This window comes from Erithacus rubecula, assembly GCF_903797595.1.
Source record: "Erithacus rubecula genome assembly, contig: SUPER_Z_unloc_2, whole genome shotgun sequence".
Classification (NCBI taxonomy): domain Eukaryota; kingdom Metazoa; phylum Chordata; class Aves; order Passeriformes; family Muscicapidae; genus Erithacus; species Erithacus rubecula.
In genome coordinates this window covers 6,157,636-6,178,359 of record NW_027635860.1, presented here as the reverse complement: position 1 = coordinate 6,178,359, position 20,724 = coordinate 6,157,636, and the positions used below count along the sequence as shown (strand labels likewise).

General features: G+C 39.6%; 1 protein-coding gene across 8 annotated transcripts in view; it reads left to right on the top strand.

Annotated features, from left to right (window-relative positions):
* AOPEP (aminopeptidase O (putative)) overlaps positions 1 to 20,724 on the top strand; it is a 186,108-nt gene that overhangs the window by 142,803 nt on the left and 22,581 nt on the right. For all 8 annotated transcript variants that reach the window (XM_079330950.1, XM_079330949.1, XM_079330944.1 and 5 more), the window contains one exon: positions 16,998 to 17,114. In XM_079330950.1, coding sequence (XP_079187076.1) covers positions 16,998 to 17,114 — 117 coding nt within the window. The remainder of the gene's footprint in view (positions 1 to 16,997; positions 17,115 to 20,724) is intronic.

Sequence of the window (20,724 nt, the reverse complement as noted above, 5' to 3'; positions counted from 1 at the left end):
TAAATACATGGCCAAGCTCTGTTATGCTGAATTGAAGTGTGTATGATGTTTACCTAATGTGTTTTTTGAAGTGTCACATTATATAATTTAATTATGAAATTGTATGGGTAAGCTAATATAGCTGGAAAATTAGCATCAGAGTTAATGTGGAAAAATGCAGAAATTTGATTTGAGCCCATAATCTCTATGCTTGACTTTCTTTTTAATATTGTTTTTCTTCTTACGTTTTATTGAGTAGTAAGTGCATTTCGGTAAAGAGTACTTCTGCCTTTTGTAATATGGCACTTTAAACACACCTTTGGGCATTGTTCAAATATAAGGTAATTGTGAATTACTGCAGGTTTTTGTCTGAGAAATATAAATATGGGGATGTTTCATAGTAATACTAAAATTTTACTTTTGTTTATAGACAATTATTTTTTAATTTTCTTTTTATTGAAGCTTGTAAATTAAAATATAGTAGAAAATTAATAACAGCAAAATACAATTTGACGAAATCATTCTGTACGAGTTAGGTGGCATCATGGTCTGCCTTGAACTGTGCATTACTCTGCATTACAGCTTTGAATTACAACTGAAAATAAGAAAATAATAAGAAATAAGAGAATTTTAATTGCGGCGACTCCCGGTTTCCAGGGATGTTTATCTGAGTCGTGAGCAGCACCCCGAGCGCCTGCAGGCAGCGTTCCCTGCAGGTGCAGGGCCGCTGGCCAGGCGGCCCCTTCACGGCTGCAGTTTTCTGTCGGAATTTTCTAGCACAAGTCTTTGTTCCTACCCTCTCCCTCTACAAATCCTGAGTTTCAGTTGAGCAAGGTGTCTTCATTTTCCTTTTCTATTAAAACCTCAGCTTTATATAAAAAATATGGAAGGTTCTCTGCTGCTTTGCCATGCCGCCAGATTTTGTGGTTTTACGACCCAGTTTCCTGGAGAAGGTTTTAAAGAAAATTATTAATTCTCTTCCCCCCCCCCCCCCCCCCCCCCCCCCCCCCCCCCCGAATTGCTGTATGAGTAATTTTAAAACAAAACAGAACAAAAACCAACTGGAGGAACTGACTGTCAGGAGGAAACAGTGAGATGTCAAACATTAAGTAAACATTCCAAAAACCAAGGAAAATTCAAAACCAAAGAAAACACTCCAACCAAGCAACCCAATGTCCATGTAATAAAAAATAAAAAAATTTTAAAGAAGAAAAGGAAAAGTATGTTAGTGTAATGGAACTCACATTTTTCTCTTATGAATAATGTACAATGTATTATTTAAAAGCTAGACAGTATTTGATTTAAACAGTAGCAGGTATAATTGGAAAGAGGGAGAGGCAGTCAGCAAACAACGGGCTAAAAGCCACCTTGAAGTATGTTTTCTCATGATTTTGAGGTCTCAACAGCCTGACTCACCAGCTTCCATTCTATCCTTTGCAATTTTACATATCCAGAATCTAGATTAAACTAATCTGTTCTGCCGTCTTGCTGCTGCAGTTTAGAGTTGTGCTGTGATATACAGTGCATGTATGTATCACCACAGTACCACGGGTCTACAGAGAGAGCACTTACTGGGGAACTGGAAACCTGAGCTTTAAAAAATAAACATATAAATGGCAGTATTGTATACATTGAGAGGCCCTTAAATTGGTTTCCTTGCTGTGAGCAGCAAGGATTGTCATTTGCAAAGTTGCTAAGCATAAATCAGTAATTTTCAGTGTTCAGGCCAATAAGCTCTAATTGGCTCGGCAATACAAATTTAGCCATGTAAATGCTGAAAATGCCAGTCACGACAGTTTGGGGTTTTGTCTGTCTTTTGCTCTACCACTGCCCCTCCCCCCTGCCCCTCCCTCCTCTGACCCCTGCTTTGCTTTTTAAGGCAGTTCAAACTGTATGATCAAAAATCCCAAGGGGACTGTAAAAGGGGAAAACAAGTTTGCCAGAGCAAAACAGTCCTAAGCACTGTATGGAACTTAGGCAGCTTTGTGAAGAAAATTGCTTTCTGTTAATATCACATGTCTTTGTTGTCACCTTCCTGTTCTTCCCCTTGAGACACATCTCAGGTTTAGATCCCTATTTTGCTCCATGCAGATACATTCAAAACTAATCAGTATTGTAAACACTGTGTTTCTATTGGGGCAACCTATTTTTTGACTACAAAGGGTAATGCAGAAAGGCAATATGTACTGGAAAGGCTGCCTATTTATACTGGTTTTAATGACACAAACCTGCTGAAATACCATTGCTGCATTTGTTTCTTCCAGCCAGACTGCCTATGAGCTGGGCTTGGTGGTGTGAAATCACAGAGAGCAGAACTTGTCATTTACTGGGAGGATGCAAATTACATAGCATTCATAATTAGCAGAAACTACAGTTGCAATACACTTTTTTTCTTTCATTGTTTTTATTTGCATTAAAATTTTATTTACAATAAAGCAAAATGCAGGTTTTTTGAAGCTTCTTAAATATGTGCTGTCCTTGGCAAACCTTGGTGTACTTAGTTTTTCAACTATTAAAGTGAAAGGATATGTTTATTGACTGTGTTTTCTGTAAATCAGTGCACTAGCACCTGAAATTAAGAGTCCTTCTGCAAATGGGCACACTCATCCTGTTATAGAAAGCAAGTGGGTAACATTTCTTCTTTTGGTTTTGCTTTTTAGAAATGCAAATACGTTCAGAGGCAGAGGAAAAAGTAGTTGACTTTTACATTGCTACTGCTTCTGGAGTTGTAAGATTTGTCAAAACTGGTACTGTGTTGTTTAATGCCAAAACTGAAATTTCTAATTAATGTGATTATTAGATGAGAGATATTTCCAGAAGAGCGTTGAATAAAAACAGCTACACTTTGCAAACAGAGTAGGGAAGGAAAGAAGTGGAATATGATCACCGTGAGCAAGACGTAATTGTAAGGGTGGAGCATATCCAAGACTGGTTTGTGATTGGATTTAGATTTAGAAGAAGAGCTTGTGTATTTAGTCTGAGAGAAGACAAATATTAGAGGCACCATAGCACAGCTGTAATCAGGTTAAAGGACTTTGTGCTCTTGCTAACAGAGTGGAACTGAAATTGCATTTGCAGTAAGTATGCTCTCGTCTTTTGGCCTTTTTAGACTAACAGTGCATTTCTTCTGTCACGTGCTTACAATTCTTGGATTAACTCCGCTGTTATGGGTTACAGCACTCATTTTGAGTATCAGTGAAATTCCTTTCATGTCACCTTCATGCCTCTATTGTCCATTTGCAATTAGAAATTCATAAAAAGTTGGATTTATCATTAATCACGTTTCAGGTGTGTTTATGAAAGAAAGTCACTGTTTGTTGCAGAGTTCAGTTACAATTTTAAAACTCAGTTGATAGTGTTTTACCTGCCAGTGCCAGATTGGGCATTTACAGCACAGCTGGTATCTGTTCTGTGATTTTAGAGATCTATCAAATACAAACTTCTTTAGGAAAAGTTTACAGGTGAGGAAATATTTTTCTAATGTACATGTAATCAGCTTGCTGTGCCTGTTTGGATTTCTTTTCAAGGTAATTTTTTTTTAATGGTGAAATCTGTTCAAAATGCTTTTCCTTCTTTAAAGTGGATCTTTCTCAAATTTATGCACAGATAATTGACAACATGAAGACAAAAACACTGATTCATAGCTAAGCTGATTGTGGGCTGCATTTGCCCTTGTGAAACAACCATCAAGAGAAGCATATTTCAGTGTACCCTGTGCCTGCTTTGTTTAGGCCTCTACAGTGTATGCACTCTGGCTGGGAGGTGTTTAATTTGCAGAGGTGCTGAGTATGCCTGGTTCCCAGCTTTCTGGGACTTACAGGTATGTGTATGCATCTGAAAGTTGGTGTGGTAGTGGCTTCCCAGGCCAGAGTCTGTGGTGCACAAAAACTGCAGCCTGTTGTTGGAGCAGAGGTGTCTGTGTATGAAAATACCAGGGTACTGAAAAGCATTAAATTTCCAATAGTAAGTTGTTTATTTTAGTGTATTTTCAGGCTGGGCCAGCTAATCTATACAAATCAATAATTTTGTTAGATTCTGATAAGAACAAGCTGTTTTTAAGATAAATTGGTCTAAGTCTGTATAATATTATGTTTTGAGCTGGTTTGAAAAAGCAGTAACTGTACTATCACTGCAGAATTCTGTAGTTTTGCAATTCATTTATTAATCTCTCTCATATCATTATGAGAGGCACATTTAAGAGGGCGAAATGCATAAACAAGTGAGCAAGAGTAGGCTCCTTCTTTCTATGGAGGTACTCGAGCACATCAAGTTAATTACACCTGAGTGCTTGCAGCATGAACTGTGATTGTCCTTGTTGATGTAGGTGGCTGGTGATGATGTGGATGGGATTTTGAGGCATATTCAGGAGATTACTTTTAAGTATGGGGGAAAAATTACACAACAACATGACTCTCTACTGCCTAATTTGAAAGAAAAGGAAAAAGTGCTATTGGTTTGTTTTGGGTTTTTAAGAAAGAGCTATGAAGGGTTAATTTTGCCAGTGGAAAGTATTCCTTAATTATAGCTGTTTGTTCTTTGTTACCATAGCTTTCCTAATTTCAAAGACTTGCAAATGTCATTAGACTCAAGCTAGAGTAATCAACTGTCCAGTTTTCATGTGTTAAAAATCGGAGTTCAATGATAAGAAATTTGTCTTAAATCAGTAAGACACCTTGGAAATTTTATCTGGAAAAATAATAATGAAAGTATTTTTACAGTCTTTTATAAACTGAGAACTTTAATGCCAAGTTTCTCACTGGAGGGAAATTTTTATAGTGAAGTTATAAACACCTGAGAACTGCAGTTTATAATGGAAACATAGGGTCCATTTTTGCTGCAGCAGCATACACATTTCTCAAATGAGACTGACTTCGCTAGAAGGAAATAGCTGATAGAGTAGTTGCTTTTTGCTTCTTAAGAACAAGACCCATGCTAAGCAGATATTTTGCTTATACAGTGGTATAGGTTGACTTTCAGTATTCAAAAGCATTCATTACTTGCCTTAAATTAGGTTTAAATGATTGTTACCAAGCCATTTCTTAAATTAGTAGTGGGATTTCACTGTTTAAAACTTCTGTGTGAATATAACGTGGTGCTGTCACTGTGCAGAGCACTGCAGGTTCTGGCTAAAGCCAGCTTTTCAGTCAACTATTGCCATACTAGATAAGATTATGAATAACTGTTGAAGTACTGCACTTAGTGGTTATCCAGTATAATAAATAATACTCTGCTGCTGCACAGTTGGCTCACTGCTCCCTGGCATTATCTGCTTGATTGTGTTCACATTTATATGTAAATTCAGTGATGAAGTGCTGGTCCTATTCTTCTTACTAGAAAAAATAATCCCTTGAAGCTAATGGGAGCTCTCCTTCCATAAGAAGTATGTAATGAGCCAGTAGGTCAGCAAATTTTCCAGGTATCCTTCTTGGAGGTTAATATTCTTTCTTCCCCCCCCTTTCCTGAAGAGAGGGAAGAGAAATAGTATGCAGCCTCAGAAATAAGTAAGTGAATGCTGTTTGGTGAAGGATAAGCTCGCTTGATGTCACTAGCGGTGATTTTCTCAAATCTGCTGTTGACAGGAAATCCTGCTGCAGCCCATCCTGATTCCTCCAGGTCCATGTTCAAGGGCTTAGGCAGCATAAAATACCTAGAGTGGAAAAAATGTACAGGTCAGGATATGGAGTGCTCTCTGCTTAACACACGTTAGGTCTTTTTGTTAAGAGGTAAAGTAGTATAGAGAGGAATGGCAGCGAACTGAATAGTTTATCGGCACATTTATGGAATAAAAATTAACAACTTTAGTTTGGGAGTTTTAGTTAAGGATTTATTTTAATTTTTCTGTGTCAACTGCTTTTACCATTCCTTTCTGTCATTTGTAAAGCATTGGAAATGTTAAGAGTATCTTTAAAAATGAAGGTTGTATTAAATTATTGATGGAAAATATGGTTGAAAATCTCTATTAGAAAATGCATAACCTAGGACGCTCTTTGATTTCAGCATGAAAACTTGTCTTTGTTCCTGCTTCTGGACATCAAGTTGCAGGTACCTCTATTTTATGTTAAATGATTCCAGGTGCTCTACAATGTGATGAATAAACCTAATGGATGGAGAGTGTGACATCAAGTTATTTTAAGCACCTCACCGAATCTTCCTTACAGAAGAATAAAAACCAAACAAGCAAGTAACCAAAGCAAACAAACAACAAAAGTCTTAAAACACCACCACCACTGTTTGGAGACAGGTTAAAAAAATTATTGAATTATTATGTGAGCATATCTTTATATACTTACATGCATATATCAGTATTATAAATGAGCATTAAAAATTGCATGCAATATTTAAATATATTAAATATTAAATAAAATAAAATATTTAAATATATTTAAAGCCTCTAGGTTTAGTTCTGCTGTGAGACTGAATTTATAAGGGCGTTTATGCCCTTAAATGTCGTATTTTTATTGTTACCCATTTATCAGCTTAGTAGTTACTTCGTAGGTCTAAAAAGCTTTTTCTCTTTCATGTTTTCATAAAACCAACACACATTTCAATAATCACAAGAAGGTACTAATTTTGAGGGTTTTTCTAAAGAGAGATGTTCAGGGGCTAGTGCTTTGATACAATTCTTCTAAATTGAATAGTGTTTCCACACGAATCTGTATTTATGAGTCAAAAAATAAATCCATTATCAAGATCGAAAAGTCTTATTAATATTGTGTTTGTATATGAAAGTGCTGGTCAGTATATGCAATGAAATGGTTTCTGATTCTTTTTAATGATATACCTATCATCCTAAACATTATAGAAAGTCTCATCCAAAAACCATGAACAGAGTGTAGCGCTTACATCACATTTTATTTGATAATTTAGTTCTGAAAACATTAGTACTTCAACCAGCTTTCTGGGTTTGATTAGCTTTTTTCATTTTTTTAAGAAGTTCTGTTCCTGCACATGCTAATGGTGTGCAAATACTGTCTCAAGCCACTCAATTCCTTGTACTCCTTCAAGCTAAAAAAATCCCTAAGTCAGACTGCAGTTTGGAAAAGTTCGTGTCCAGCAAGTTTAAGCTTGGATTATTTCTATACTTAGTTCTAATGCTCCTGTATAAGAGAAGTACAGATTTTGAAATACAGATATTGGAAGAGAAAATCTGGCTGCAAGATCCTTGCTTGTAACTATGGTATCTTTTTAAAGAGCACTGGGCATAATAAGGATAACATTCATCCTCTTGTTCTCAGATCTTTTAAGGGCATAATTTTATTTTTTCCTAGTGTTAATTGTCTTTTGCAACAGGTTAAATTAAAACCTTATCCATATTTTAAAAATTAGGAATAAAAAGTAGTAACATGCGCTTATTCTGTTCCATATCACACTCAACACAATAGGATTTGAGTAGCTTTTACAAAAATACTAAGCAATGAACTTTCATCAGGTATTTCATTGTCTTATCCTCTGCCCCTGGAGAGAGCTGTGTGTAATGAAGTGTTTTGTTTCAGAAACGTTTTTTTTGGGATGTAGAAGTGGTCCCTTTTTCTTTTTTTTTTTTTTTCCTTTAAGTACACCTTATTGGGTATTTGTAGTAGAGCAGACAAAACTGAGAAATATGGCCTACATCTAGGGTGAGAGGTGGTGACACTTGTGCCAGTCTTAGGTGCTTAGGTGACAGTACATGTTTTAGGACAACTCATTGAAAAGTTCAGTCTCCTTTTCAAGAAGTTGGTGTTTAGGTGCGTTCTCAAGAAGCTGGTTTGCTTTGAGTGGAGAATTGTGGAGCAGAGTAAGTGCCTGGCTGTCACCTGTGATCTTTGGGTAGCAGTCAGAAGTGGCTGCCTCCGAGTCATCACTGTAGCCTGGGGTTATTGATTTCGTGGGTATTGTGGGGGGAACCACAAAAATCTTGAAAACCAGTGTGACAGATAACCATACAAGAACCTGTGTTGCTAGAGTAGTGGTGCAGTGTTCAGTGCCAGTTTTCTACTAAAGTGCCAAAGGCTTCCTTTTGGCATGGTGGGCAGTTAGGCTGAGAAGTGACAGCAGCTGTGGAACTAGATAACTTTCCACCACAGTGGAAGAGCTCTTTCAGACAACTGGGTAGTTTTAATCATGGCCATTGTGGTATCTTAGTTAAAAAGTAATTCTAGAAGCTGATGGTGGTGGATTGGCATCTCTGCATCTTTGATGCATACGGATAATTTCATGACTGCAAACTCTATATACTGCTCTTCTACATTCCCAGCAGCACCTATTCTTAGGTTTAGACTGTTAGAACTCTTATCTGTTTTAAGGTTCTCTGTGTTTAAGACGTTCTTGGAGGCATGTGTATACTTCTGAAACTGGAGTCCACTCAGTCTGGTCAATTGCATTCTCAACAAATGAAAAAAAAACCCAAGACCAACACCCAAAAACAGCAACCAATCAGCAAACAACAAAACTACTCTAAAAGAAAAAAGGGATTAAATGGATGTGGTGTGTTGGAAAAAATGGTTGTGAATATGCAGAGTCTGTATTTGACACAGTCCACCAGAACCAGATTTCAGATCTGAAGAAAATATGGGTCTAGAAATGCAGCATATCTACAAAATGTTAAAAGACACGTAACTTAATTAAATATAAAAGCCCTTGTTACCTGTTGTTCTGAAATAAAAAAGGGTAGAAAAGAGAATTGATTCTTGTGGGTTCCAGTAGTAAAGGGTTAAGAGCTGGAAGTGCAGGTTCCCATCTGTGCTTTAATGCTTTCCTCCAGGAAGGCTTGTGACATTGTTAGTGCTTTATGATGAATCTCAGACAGCCCTCCCTGAAGTGATGTTGTATCCTGCAGCTCCTGCATAAGCTGAGTGGAATTGATAAAACTTCTTCAGCCCAGCCATGCTAGTGAAAACTTTGAAGAGAAAGACAAGTTCTTTTCTCTCTCCTTCTTTAGGTTCGTTCTCTGTATGTGGGGCATCTAGTGGTACTAGGTATCATACCCTGTACTTGACTTACCAGAAAGGAATGCATTCTGTCAACAAACTGAGATTTCTCTAGGACCTGACCACATAAGAGAGTTGGAAAATGTGTAGTGAGTTCCTTGAAGATAACAATCATGGCTGAACTCTGGGCGTTGTCTGAGTCTTGTATTGGTAGGTATATGAGGAACAAATTTCAGTGCCAGAAGTGGCCAAATGTGTACCAAACTTTAAAGGAAAAGGATGATACTTCTTCAAGCTGTCCCTTGCTCAGTTCTGTTGCAAGGATATTTCATACTGAAGGGATTTAACTTCCTGGGCTAGTTTCCAGAGATAGAATTTTTCATATTCAGCACTGGGTGATGCAGTTACTTGCCCAGTAATTTGCAATTTATCAAAGCTTAGAAAAATTTAATTTTCTTTGGCTCTCAGGTTTTTGTCTTTCTTATTCTAGTACGTACAATGAGAAGAATAAAGGAAGTCTGTTTGGATGCTGAAGGTGTTCTTACTGATGGTTGTGGCTCTAGTCCATCGTTATGCTTCTTCAGCTTTTCATTTTTCAGTGTCTGCTGTAGTCCACCACTTTATTTTAATGCCTCAGAGGACACTTGATAGACAGTTGGTTCCAGAGGATCTAGATGTTGGTCATTCAAGGTGAGATGGTTTATACTGCCACTGATCAGCTTAAGCACATGATTTGGAGCAGTTGAGACCTTCAGTGTTTTGGGTGGACAAATTAGGAGGCAGCTACTTGCACTTCAACATCTACTACAATGTGTGTTTGAAATCTTTCTACCAATTACTAAGACTTGGTGGTCTTTTCCATGCTTCCTCCAACAGGTAATAGTTAGAGAGTTGGAAAATAAAACAAAAGGTCTGCTTGGCTTTGTTCTTTGTAGTTAGACAAATAGTTTGTTGAAGCTGAAGTGCCTCTGTTGGGTGTGCTGTTAGGTGAGAAAAAGAGGTCCTGATGTCAACTGCTTACAGCTGGCTAGCACTAACCACAGGACTGATACTCTTATCACCTCCCCACTGCTAGGGACTTGTGAGATCAAGTGAATGGGTGACTGAAGATCTTGCTGTTGCCAGTTTCCTTTGGTTTGTGTCACAGTAATGATGCGTGTGAAGTATGACTTGAAATGGGGATTTGGCATCTTGTGTCTGCTTGATATGGCCATTTAATCTGAAAGCAGGAGCAGCACATCCTGGAAGCATGATAGTAATTGGCAGGGCAGGTAATCTGCATAGAATAGAGAATGTGTAGTTTATTATGCTTAAAAGGGAATTACTATGCTTGAGCGTAAAGTTACAGTGAAATGTTTCTTTGGGAAGGCTGAGAAAACCTGACTGAATCTGTAGTGGAAGCCACCTGTTTTTAATTTTGCTGGCTCAGCAATATGTTACATCATAAAAGTTTAATCATTTTTGATATTTCAGGGTGTTTATATTAGATTGCAAATGCTGAATTTCTTTGTAAGTGGATCTTCTCTCCATTAAGTAAATTATGGGAAAATACTTCATACTAAAGCTTAAGAAAAAAAAAAATGCTTTATGGACTGGTAGCAGTGGCTGGCCTTTTAAAAATAATACTGGTAATGTGTAACCAGAAAATCAGGCACAGAACGTAAAACAGAGATTTGTGTCCTTCATTCAGAAATGTTTTCATATTTGTGGCCAGAATAAATTGAAACTGTGTTTTAGTAGGTATCAGCCTTAAACTTATTCCTGACACAGCTTATCTGCTTTCAACAACAACAACAAAAAAAGCCTTAATTTTGATGGTATAAGGATGAAAGTAATTGGGAACAATATGCCAGTGCAATTGTTTATTAATTGTTTATTAAATAAATTGGTCTCATTTTTATGTTCTGCTAGTAAGAAGTAAGTGGTGCCAGATATAAGTGTCCCAGAAAATATATTTTGAAGTACAACACAAGTAAAATGCCCATGAACTTGTTGGAATTACTGTTTTTTGAAATAAGGCTTTTTGAAGCAAATTTTATAGGAATATATTTTTTTCATTATAATTACAAGACATAATTCCTGGTTTGTGTTTTTAAAATGGTGGTGTTTAAAAATGAGTTGCTGAGCATAGGAAGAGCCATCTGAAGAGATACTGAGAAAAACTGCACACAGTGGGAAAAGATATACAAGTGCATGCAGTTCATTATTAGATGAGAATGTGTTACAGAGATATATTTTGCCTTTAAATATAGTGAGGACTAGTTATCTTTAATAAATATTGAAAGGGGAGATAGCTTTCCATCAAGAGAGAAGTCAAACAAACTGGCCCAAATGAATTTGAACAGAGCTGTCTTTTTCACTATGGGCTTGTGAAATTTTGTCAGCCTCTAGCAAAGATGGCTTTATTTTAGAAACCAGTTCAAAGCATTTTTATGTCAGCTGCAGAATACTTTTTTTTCCTTCATATTATATCAAACAGCAGACTAATTTGTTCAGAGTTAAATTCTCTTCAGTAGTGTATTACACTTCACTAATTAACAATAGTTAGTGTGGACATTTTTTATTTAACTCATATGTTACTTGATATGAGCACATTTTAGGCCCTGAAGGGGGATGGGGGGAGCATGCCTTGCTTTCATTTAAAAGAAGTCACTGTGCTGATCAACATCTGAAGAATATTGTTTGAGGTAAACAATGACAACATCTGTGTAAAAACATGTTTGACTAAACAGTGTTTTCTTGAATTTCCAATCTACTAATTTTCTGTATGGTTTGAGGAAATGAGGGGATTTTTTCTATGAAGGTTTGTATTTATTTGCAGTCTACAGAAAAGGGCATTGAAGGTAGTGGGGGAGAGTTTATAAAATGTGATTCATTTAGGGATTTGTTTGACTAGTGTGAAGTAGAAGTGCAGAGATGGCCTGGACCTATAAATCCTGTCTCCTGGACTAATAGCATTGCCTTCTTGACTGCAGTTTATGAGGAAAATGAACAGGATGCACAAGACTGACTCAGTCTCTCTGGAGGTATTTAAAAAAACATATGGACTTGGTGCTTAGGGACATAGTTTAGTGGTCAACATGGCAATGTGGATTAGTGGTTGTACTCAATGATATTACAGGTCTTTTCCAACCTAAATTATTCTATGATCAAATTTTGTTTGAAGGAAACCATTCACAACTGAACTATGGGATGGGGGTTTCCCTTTCTTTCCTAAGAGGAGAGTGGGAAAGAATTTGGCTTGACTTCGGAAAATTTTCTAAATGTATAAGTGAAAATACATTTAATGTTTTTGGGGGTAGGACACAAGACTATCTTCCACCAAATACAGGAGAAATATAGTGTGCCTTAGAAACTTTGAACATTTATATGTTTTTTCAAAGGTCTGATTGGTTTAATTCTCTATAAGGCCTTGTTTTTCTTGTATTTTAGCCAGCATTTTCCAGTGCACAGTAGTGATTTTTTTTTCCTTTTCCCTCCTGTTTTTTGCTCTATGTAAACAGTTCCTTGCTGTGGTTACACAGACAAATATAGCAGAGAACCCTTTTCTCGGAGAAGATTCTCCCTGTGCATTTTTTAACCATTTTTGGGAAGAATTGATCTATTTGTGCATGCGACAGAGGGAGGCAGTAGCTGTAAATTGAAGTGACATCATATATATTACTCCCATTGATCCACTTTTAGACTAGAGCCAGGATAAAAGGAAATGGCATCAGGGAGGAAGTATGCTCATTTAGGCACAGATCCCAGTGTGATAATGGAGTAATAATAGAAATCACGCCACTGTCAATCGGTGGCTGCATTAGTCTGAGGCAGATCTCCCCTCAAGGAGGCTTTCAATGACTTCATTCAAGTGCAGGCAGGAGCAAATGAGATATTCAACATACCAGCTGTACAACTTTAGTGATTTGTGTCCTGGCGGAGGGTGCAGTGCAAGTGCTGGTGCTGTGGATACTCAAGTAGATATATCTGTGTCACATTTTATGGCTGTGAAAGGTCAGTAGTCAAATGTTTCAGTGGCAATTTTTTTTCTAGTATAAAGGGTGAATCTGGCATTTACTGCGTTTGTTAATGTAGGAATTGATAAATACGCTGTTTCATGTGGGTGGTCTTCTGGGATGTGAGGTCGATGACCTCTGTAGCTGCTATACCAGATCTCTGAAGAGGAAAGATTTGTTTTCTTTGTGCTTTTAACAGATTAGGGATTGTACTTTGAAAATTCATAATTTTATTCAGAGATTATTTGTAGAAAACCTTTTAAACCTACTAATCTATTAAGGTCCTCTTGTAACATAGTATAATGGCTTAAGTATTTTGTGTACTGTTATGAATAAAATACAAAGTATGCTTTTCTTACTTCTGAGATATTTAGTATACAGTGAATCTCAGTTGTATTTTCAGTTTGTTTATGTTTTCTTTATCATCTTGCATTTTCCATATGCAGACCCAGTTTTGATATTCCCTGTCATTTGCAGTTGTTTTAAGGGTAATAGCCTTGTTACTCAAATTTTAAAGCCACCACATCAGGTATCTTGGGGGAAGCAGGGAACAAATACTTGTTTAGTGGTAGGACAAAGTGAACACTTTCAAAAGAGTTGTAGGTGAGGTTTTACAGTCTTAAGGGCAAGATAATTCATATAGTGCTGTGATACAGCTTTGTAGAGGGGATGATGTTAAATTACATGGGACATGACAGAAAACCTTTAGTGTGCTTGATCACAACATATTCATTTAAATCCTCTTTGTAGTGCCCACTACAGTCACAGCTGGGAGATGGCCAGCCTTGAGAAAAGCAGTATGATTTCCATGCAGCTGGCATAGGTTGGGGCAGGAACTATCTACTTTACAGTATAAATAGATGCTGTTGCAGCAATCATTGACGTAATGAAAACTATTTCTTGATCTTTGCCACATTTCCTGATTGAAGTGATCTGCTTTTGTAATTGCATAAATTTGAACATTTTGATAGAGCATTCTCTATTATAGTTCAGAGTGTGGGGGGTTATTTTACTTTGTTTCATTTCATTTCATGAGGAACACTGAAATTTTGCATTTAGGGTGTTATGGTTGTTCCTGAATGTTTTCAACCTGAAAACACAACTTGAGACTGTGACAGTTATCCTGCTGTATCTGTGTTGTGTAGTTTTCTGTGAGTGGTAGATATTCAATATGCATTCACAGATTATGAGTTGTTGTAAAGGAAAGTGGTTATGTGGTGCTTGAAAAGAAATTAGCATTTAGGACTCTACAGTATTTATGTTTAGATAGCACTTAAAGCAAGGACCTCTTTGTATTGAGCAAAAGGCAAACAAATTGAAAATTGACAGCAGGCACCCCAAATAATTCTCCTGCTTTGAAAGATGGAAATTAACAGGTGGGCAGGACAAATAAAGATGGTGGTGGGAAAACAAAAAACAGTGAAGAGTGACAGTGACAGAAAATTTATGTGCAATTTTTTGAAGCTTATTTGTAACCATTAAAAGACTGCTTTTGTGAGAATGGTACTCATATTGTTGGGTCTGAGGAAAAGAAAATGCCTGCACCCCTGAGTGAATTTTGTAGCAGCCTCTGTCATGAAACTCTAGTTGAATTTTCTGTCTTTTGGCCTAAGATAGTGTTTTTAAGGAGAGTCTCTTTTATTGAAAGGAAAGGGTCAAAGTGTAGATGAGTGTTCCTCATTTGTGTTATAAAAAAGTCATGGAACAGACTGTAATAGCTGTGCCCTCTAGTGCTGCTGTGGGGAGAGGTCTGGCAGCGTGCCCCTCCTCACCCCACCCACGCTGCAGGTGTTCCCTGACTCCTGCCTTGCACTGCAGTTAATCCCTGAGCTGGAAACTGCTGTCTGAGGTGTCATCTTGGGCAGCTGGAACGTGGGAAAATAGCAGGCACCATGGTCTCATTTGTAGAATCATAGAAGATGCTGGTTTTGAAAGGACCCGCAAGGATCATCGAGTCCATCTCCTGGCTTTGCACAAGACACTTCAGTAATCATCCCATATGCCTGACAACATTGTCCAAACACTTTGTGAACTCTTGGTTTTGTTTATTTGTTTGTTTTATTGGGGGAGTTGGTTGGTTGGCTGTTTGACTGTTTTACTGACTCTCAAATCTATATTGATAGCAGTTTAACCTGTAATTCTGAAGAAACTTCAGTAATGTTGCAGCTCTAGGCAGATGTAAATTAAGGGCATGGCTACTGCTCTGCTGCTGCTCTTTTCTCTGCTTTAATGAGATTCTGTAATGCTACCTTAAACAATAGCTTTCTGTGGGTGAATCTGTATAGCAATTATACTGGAGATATATTATAAAAAACTCAGCTGTTCCTACATCTTCAAGTAGCTGGTATTGTTCTTCTGTCTTTTTAGTCAGCAGGGAAAACTTTCTAAATCAGAAGTTACCTTTCTTTGTGTGGTGTTCTGCAACATTTTGTATTTTATTAGTGTTCAAAATTAGTTCCATTCCTAGTAGAGCCACTCCCCAGAAACTTTCCCTGTCCTATTTTTTAACTTGTCTCACCACCCCCCTGGCATCTGCTGTTGGACTCCCTAATAAGCATTTAAAGTGCCAATTTAGTAGTTGTCCTGAAACCAAATATTCAATATTTTTATAGACCTGACCACTTTTAATGATACTATTTGATTGTCAGGCTTTGATATTACTTACAAAATGTTTCACTAAGAGCTAGTAATATTTTCAGTCTTCAGGAGTACAACTAATTTTACGAATAAAAAATAGAAATCAAAATGCAAAGAAACCAAAGCATTATTATATTAGTGATGTTCTTTCCTCTTTATTCTGATTTAGGTATTAATCAGTCTAAAAGGGAAAAAAATGTCATGTTGCTACGTTAGTTGTTAACGTAAATATTTTACAGATTAAGATTTATCAGAAGATTCTTGGTATCTTCATGAACTTTCTGTCAGAGATCAAGAATCCAGTCTTACTCAGTACACATAAACAGCTCGGACTGTGGGATGTGTTGTTGGAAGAGGCATTTCCTATAGCTGACTTAATTTCATCCTGGCTTTGCGCATTGGCGTGGCAAAGTGGAGATGGGAACAGAATCGCCAAATGTGGTGAAAACGGAAATACTGTGGAAGTAACAGGATGTCTTTTTTCATTAGTCTGTCTCAAGAACGTTGGAAGTGAGCAGGGTTGATTTCTTTCTGTATGCAAAAGTTTTACTGACATTCTCTTCCCTTCCCTCTTCCTCCCCTGCTGCTCTGCAATGATGAATAGTGGGGCAAGTTTTGGGGCATATAACAGAACTTCTGACTGATCACCTTGGAGCCTGAATTTCCAATAGATGTTTCCTGGCAGCTGCTGCAATTTCTCTCTGAGCTCTGTTTGAATTATTTATTTGTTCATCCAGTAAGCCTATTAAACAGCACTTAAGCACTGGCTACAACAGATTTTATTTTTTTTTAATTTACATTAAGTTCCAGTTCAGAATGATACATTCTGAAGTCAAGCAACTGACTAGTGAATATATATCCATGTCTAGATGCTATACCCTATGTGCCACAAACACAGCATTCATGCCTATTATTTCCCCTGAAAGGTTGGATGATTTGTGACTCACTGACTAAAATATGCCTTAAAGTGTGTTTTTACAACAATTGTTTGGTGGGTCACTTACTTTTGTTCTGTTTATTTGTTCACTGTAAACATATCATTCAAATACTTGTATATCAGATAAAAATGCCACTCTGAAAAAATTATATATTCTGTACCTTGTTGATTCATCAAATTATGCATTGTAAATTATTCTTTTTATTTCTTCCAAATCCAAACAAAATAGAGTTACTTATTTTGTACATTCTATAAAAATCTTATATATTAAGCCATGATTATATTTCAATAAGGTATGCATGTTTTAGATCTGACCTAACATAGCAATGAAAACCATGGACCATACCCCAGGACAGTCCTTCAGAACACAGAGATAAACCCTGAGGTTTTTCAGAAACCAGCTAGAGGTCCAAGTTGTATTTCAAGCACATGCTGGAAGTGCACTGGCTATCACGATCTTGTCCTCTTTGGTTTGTTTCCATTTACATTGTTCAGCCAGTAGAGATCTTCATTCACGCATGGCATTTATTTTTCTTCTAGCTTCTCCCTGACCAGCTGGTCTTACTTCTGGAGTCCCTCTTGGAGGAGAAGACATTGTGTCCTAAGATACTGCAGTGCTTGGAGAGAACATACCGGCTCCGGGAGCAAGATGCTGAGGTAAGTCACTCAAAAACAAATCTCCCTAAAGTATGCCACTGTGTTTTTGACTAGGAATGGCAGCGTTCTACTAGGAACTGGGCTTGATGCAGTTCATTTTTTCCATGTCTGAATCTGAAATTGGATGATATTAACTCTGTGTGCTGTATTGACTCAGTATTTCTGTGTGTTTTGTGTAGGTTCAGGTGTGTTTTGCATAATGTGGTAGTAAAGTACAGTGCAACCCAGATGTCCAAACTGTTTTACATGTACCTCTCATGGTTGACTTGGGTTTGCCAATTTTAATATATTCAGTTCCTTTTAGAGATAGAATTTAGGAGCATGAATAAGGCAGACTTAAAACTTAAAAGCATATAAGGAAAAATTTATTAATAACACCAAAAAAAAAAGAAATTCAGAATAAGATTTCCAGATTATTCTCTCATACCCCTTCCCCTCATCTTCTACATTTCTTAACAGCAACATACAGAGAACACTTCAGTCAGTTAGCTACTTAAATAATAATTTCAGTTCGCTCTAGAGAGAAAAGTTCCTTTTTTTTGGTTTAGGCTCAGGGGGTGTCTTCACTTTCACAATCTGCATCTGCCTGGAGAAAAACTGCAAACTATGAATTTCCTCCCATCACCACAGTCCCTCCAGAGCTGTGTTATGGGTTATGCTGCACACTTGGGGTATTCATTTTAAAGCCAAGCTGCTGAAAGACAAAATTCTCTTCATCTCTTTTTTCTATTAAATGTTTCTGTCCCTATTTCCAGTCCCAAAACAGAGAGCCCCATTTCCTCAAGGCAAAAGATGCTTTTTCTCAAGCACTTTATTCTCCCCAAGTATATTTCACAGTTTAAAGGAATTTCAGTGTAGTCACAGTCCCCTCATAGCCCACAAAAAGAGGTTTTCAGCTTATCAGTGGCACCTCTTCAATCTCTTCCCATCTGGAAAACTTAGCTTTCATTTCACTGACTTCAGTAGACTCCTTGCTTTATTCTTTTCATTCTGGGGAGCTCAGGAGATCTCTAGTCTCATCCAGGCATTAAAGGGGTTAAAATTGGATCTAGAAAGTGAATGAGCTGGGCCAGGCCATGCTGGAAAAGCGTGGCTGCAGGGACCATGTGGAGAAGGCTGGACGAAACTCCAAAGCTCAGCAGCAGCTCTCCGGCCGCAGGGTCAGCTGGAGCCTCTCCTGGCAGGGCAGGGGAAGGGAGAGACGCGGAGGCTCCCACACCCCTGGGACCGGGGCGGGCTGGGCTGAGCTGGGCTGAGCTGGGCCTGAGCTGGGACTGAGCCGGGGCTGAGCCGGGGCTGAGCCGGGGCTGAGCCGGGGCTGAGCTGGGCTGAGCTGGGCCTGAGCCGGGGCTGAGCTGGGCCTGAGCCGGGCCTGAGCTGGGACTGAGCTGGGGCTGAGCCGGGGCTGAGCCGGGGCTGAGCTGGGCTGAGCCGGGCCTGAGCCGGGGCTGAGCCGGGCCTGAGCCGGGCCTGAGCCGGGGCTGAGCTGGGCCGAGCTGGGGCTGAGCTGGGCCTGAGCTGGGGCTGAGCCGGGCCTGAGCTGGGGCTGAGCCGGGCCTGAGCTGGGGCTGAGCCGGGCCTGAGCTGGGGCTGAGCCGGGCCTGAGCCGGGCCTGAGCTGGGGCTGAGCTGGGGCTGAGCTGGGCCGAGCTGGGGCTGAGCGGGGCCTGAGCTGGGGCTGAGCGGGGCCTGAGCTGGGGCTGAGCTGGGCCTAAGCCGGGCCTGAGCCGGGCCTGAGATGGGGCTGAGCCGGGGCTGAGCTGGGCCTGAGCCGGGGCTGAGCTGGGCCTGAGCTGGGCCTGAGCTGGGGCTGAGCCGGGCCTGAGCCGGGCCTGAGCTGGGGCTGAGCCGGGCCTGAGCCGGGGCTGAGCCGGGGCTGAGCTGGGGCTGAGCTGGGCCGAGCTGGGGCTGAGCGGGGCCTGAGCCGGGCCTGAGCCGGGCCTGAGCCGGGCCTGAGCTGGGGCTGAGCCGGGCCTGAGCCGGGCCTGAGCCGGGGCTGAGCTGGGGCTGAGCTGGGCCGAGCTGGGGCTGAGCGGGGCCTGAGCTGGGGCTGAGCTGGGCTGAGCCGGGCCTGAGCTGGGCCTGAGCTGGGCCTGAGCCGGGCCTGAGCTGGGCCTGAGATGGGGCTGAGCCGGGGCTGAGCCGGGGCTGAGCTGGGCCTGAGCCGGGGCTGAGCTGGGCCTGAGCCGGGGCTGAGCTGGGCCTGAACCGGGGCTGAGCTGGGCCTGAGCTGGGCCTGAGCTGGGACTGAGCTGAGCCGGAGCCGATTGCCTCCCTGTAAACTGGAAGTCAAAAGAGACCAGATTTAGCTTTACCAATGTGATTTATGAAAGCCAAATAACTTTTTAATTGGTTACTGAGTTTGTCAACCAGTAAATCAGCTCTCTGACTGGTCCCCGCAGCCCACAGGGGAAGCTCCCAGAGCGGGGACAGCCCTCCTGTTCCGGGCCCTGTGCTCTTCCCCCGGACGCCTCTCAGCCGACCTCCCTCTGTGCAAAAGCAGCACAGTACCTAAGGCAGCACATTTGTTCAACTGTTAGATCTTTCACTGTGTTCTTCTGTGTAGTGAAGCCCAGTTTGTATTCATTGTGATATTTTCTCCAAATGTAATCTTTAGTCTGTTATAGTCTAAAATTATTCTTCCCCATTGTCAGCTCATATTGTAACTTTGCATGCTCCAAAGTGTCACTCAGGATTTAGGAAAGTTAACTTTCCAGAGGGACTATAGTATTTTCTGGTTTGGGGCCTTAATTTAATGGTTTTTTACAGTAGCTTCTAGTAAGTGCCTTACAGTAGCTTCTAGTAAGTGCCAGTGACAAAAGCCCCTGAGGAAATCACTGCTTTATATGATATTGTAAAACATAGCATCCCTGCTCCAAAGTGCATTATATCTGTGTGAGGCAAACCAGTAAATCTTTATTATCATGTGCAGAGAGGACTCTTAGAAGTGCCATGGTTTTCTCAAGCTGGGAAAGTTCTGACAATTAAGGTAGCAGAGATAGTGGCTGAAAGCACCCCTGCAACAAGCCTGTGCTTCAGGTACATGGTATTGAAGAGGGGAGGTAAGAAAGTGCAATCAGTGATGAAAATACGGGAGTGTAGAGATATATGTGTGCATGTGTGCGTATATATATATGTGTGTGTGTGTGTGTATAATACAAGGATTAGTCACAAGGGTAGCATACAATCTACTGCGCAATGAAGGAATATGGTGAACTTAACATTTGAATCCTGTTTATTTCGAAACTACCTTGCTCAAGGTTGCAGAAAGCCAGTACGCCTAAATTACCCTGTTATAGTTGGAACTTTGTGGCAATTATTAGAATTGAAGGAGAGAGCAAAATCTGTCTCGTTACTCTTATGCCAAAGTGGCTGTGTAGATGCTTGGAAAGACTTGGGAATCAAAATCTTAACATAAAGATTGATAGAACAGATGTCTATCCTTTTCTCAGGAAAAAAAAAAAGAACAACTTTTCAATTGCTCATGTGTACTGAACCTTTTACTTTATGTGATGCAGTTTTCCAAACGCCAGATTTGTTTTTAATTAGTACTTGAATCAACATTTCTATTTATAGGTATTTGAATATATTTTAACCACATCTGAATACCA